The following is a 1607-nucleotide window of genomic DNA, read 5'->3' on the forward strand; positions in this document are numbered from 1 at the left end:
GAACATTGGTACCCACACTTAAACTGCTGTATTTAATCAAGATCCATCAGCCTGTTTCATATTGAAGATCTCAAATACATTGCAAATCTGGCATCAAAGATAGAAAGCCTGATTGTAGTTACTATTTACCTGGAGAGCATTGGCCTTATCCAAAGTGATTATTCTAGACAATTCTCACAAAAACAAACTGAGGACTATAATGATTAAGTGTCCCCACAATCACACCTTCATAGAGTTTAAAATTTGTTGGGAAAATATTACTAGCATAATCTCTATCAATTACAATATGGATTCTCAGATCATTCTTAGGGCCTGTTTTATATAATTTATTCTTGAAGTATCATGTCATAATTAAATATAAGGAAGACTTAAATTTTTTTATTAGAATATTCCTGTAAATCTGGACACTTGTAAGTCATTCAAGTGAATGATATATAAAAGCTGATTCTTTATTCATAAATGACTAATACATAAAAACACACCAAAGAATAAGATATTCTCACTATGGACACTGAGTATGAACAAAAATGTCACAATCAAATTCTATGCAAATTACATATTGATTTTATGTATAATTAGAGGCTCAATGCATGAAATTCATGCAAGGGGCTCTGCCCTCACAGCCCCAGCTTTGTCTGGAAGGTTATCCAGAAGGACACCCGGTCTAATTAGCGTATTTAGCTTTTATTATTACAGATATCCTTTTTCCATCTATGCCAATACTTTCCACTTAAATCCTATTTGCATAGTAAAAAAAAAAAAAAAAAATTTAAATTACTTTCTTAAAATGATGCCATCTTCTTTATTTCTTTTAAATCCCACATTTGCTTACAACCAAAGATATTTTTAAAGTTTTAGGAGATAATTTTAGGAAAGGGTTAGATAGTGGCTTAAGGAAAAACTTTTTAATTTAATTTTATTTTTTGATTTAATAAAGGTTTATTTTTCAAAATGTACAGCTGGTGAGATCTATTGTTCATGCATCTTCTCCGGCAGCGGGGGCATCCCCGCCTTTGGTGTTTCTGGTGTAAATCACCTGGGCTCTGTGCTTTGAGACCAGTTTAATAAGTCCTTTGCTGAGGAGCTCCTGAAGGGCGGCCCTGGCCAAGGAGCCACGGATCTTCAGCCGCTCGGAGACCGCCGCTGGGGTGATGAGCTTGTAGCTGGGAACTTCCTTACAGAGCTGCTCATACGTGGCTTTGTCAAACCAGACCAAATTATTGAGCTTGTCCTGAACTCTGCCTTTGCACCACTTCTTCTCTTTGGCCTTGCCCCCCGACTTGTTCACGGGGTCTTTGTCTCTCTTGGCCGACTTCCCATCATCTTTCTTCTGCTTGTCGTCCTTGGGTGGCATCGCGGGGGTCGGAGAGCAGAGAAACGCTGCTGCCTCGCCAAGATGTCGGCTGAAAACTTTTTAATTTTTATAAAAATGACCAAGTAAATGGAATTTCTTCTGATTCTAATTTGCTGGCACAATTGGTTACCCTCCTCCCCCAAAGAAAAAGCAAATATATGGAAGTTGTTCTGTTTACAGAAGGAGCAATGCCTATGTTTTGCATTGTTTTTATTTTATGGAAACTATTCTGATTCACTCCATCAGCAAGAAT

General features: G+C 37.3%; 1 protein-coding gene across 1 annotated transcript; it reads right to left on the minus strand.

The window, feature by feature from the left end:
* Nucleotides 1-902: 902 nt before the first annotated feature.
* Nucleotides 903-1398, minus strand: LOC118702760 (40S ribosomal protein S25-like). The gene has a single exon (XM_036409091.2). The coding sequence runs from the start codon at nt 1352-1354 to the stop codon at nt 977-979; it is 378 nt and encodes a 125-aa protein (XP_036264984.1). The 5' UTR covers nt 1355-1398; the 3' UTR covers nt 903-976.
* Nucleotides 1399-1607: the final 209 nt, after the last annotated feature.

The sequence above is a fragment of the Pipistrellus kuhlii genome, unplaced genomic scaffold, assembly GCF_014108245.1.
Source record: "Pipistrellus kuhlii isolate mPipKuh1 unplaced genomic scaffold, mPipKuh1.p scaffold_m20_p_4, whole genome shotgun sequence".
Classification (NCBI taxonomy): domain Eukaryota; kingdom Metazoa; phylum Chordata; class Mammalia; order Chiroptera; family Vespertilionidae; genus Pipistrellus; species Pipistrellus kuhlii.

Excerpts from the sequence above, each read along its gene's own strand:
- LOC118702760 (XM_036409091.2), bottom strand. The coding sequence starts at position 1,354 with ATGCCACCCAAGGACGACAAGCAGAAGAAAGATGATGGGAAGTCGGCC.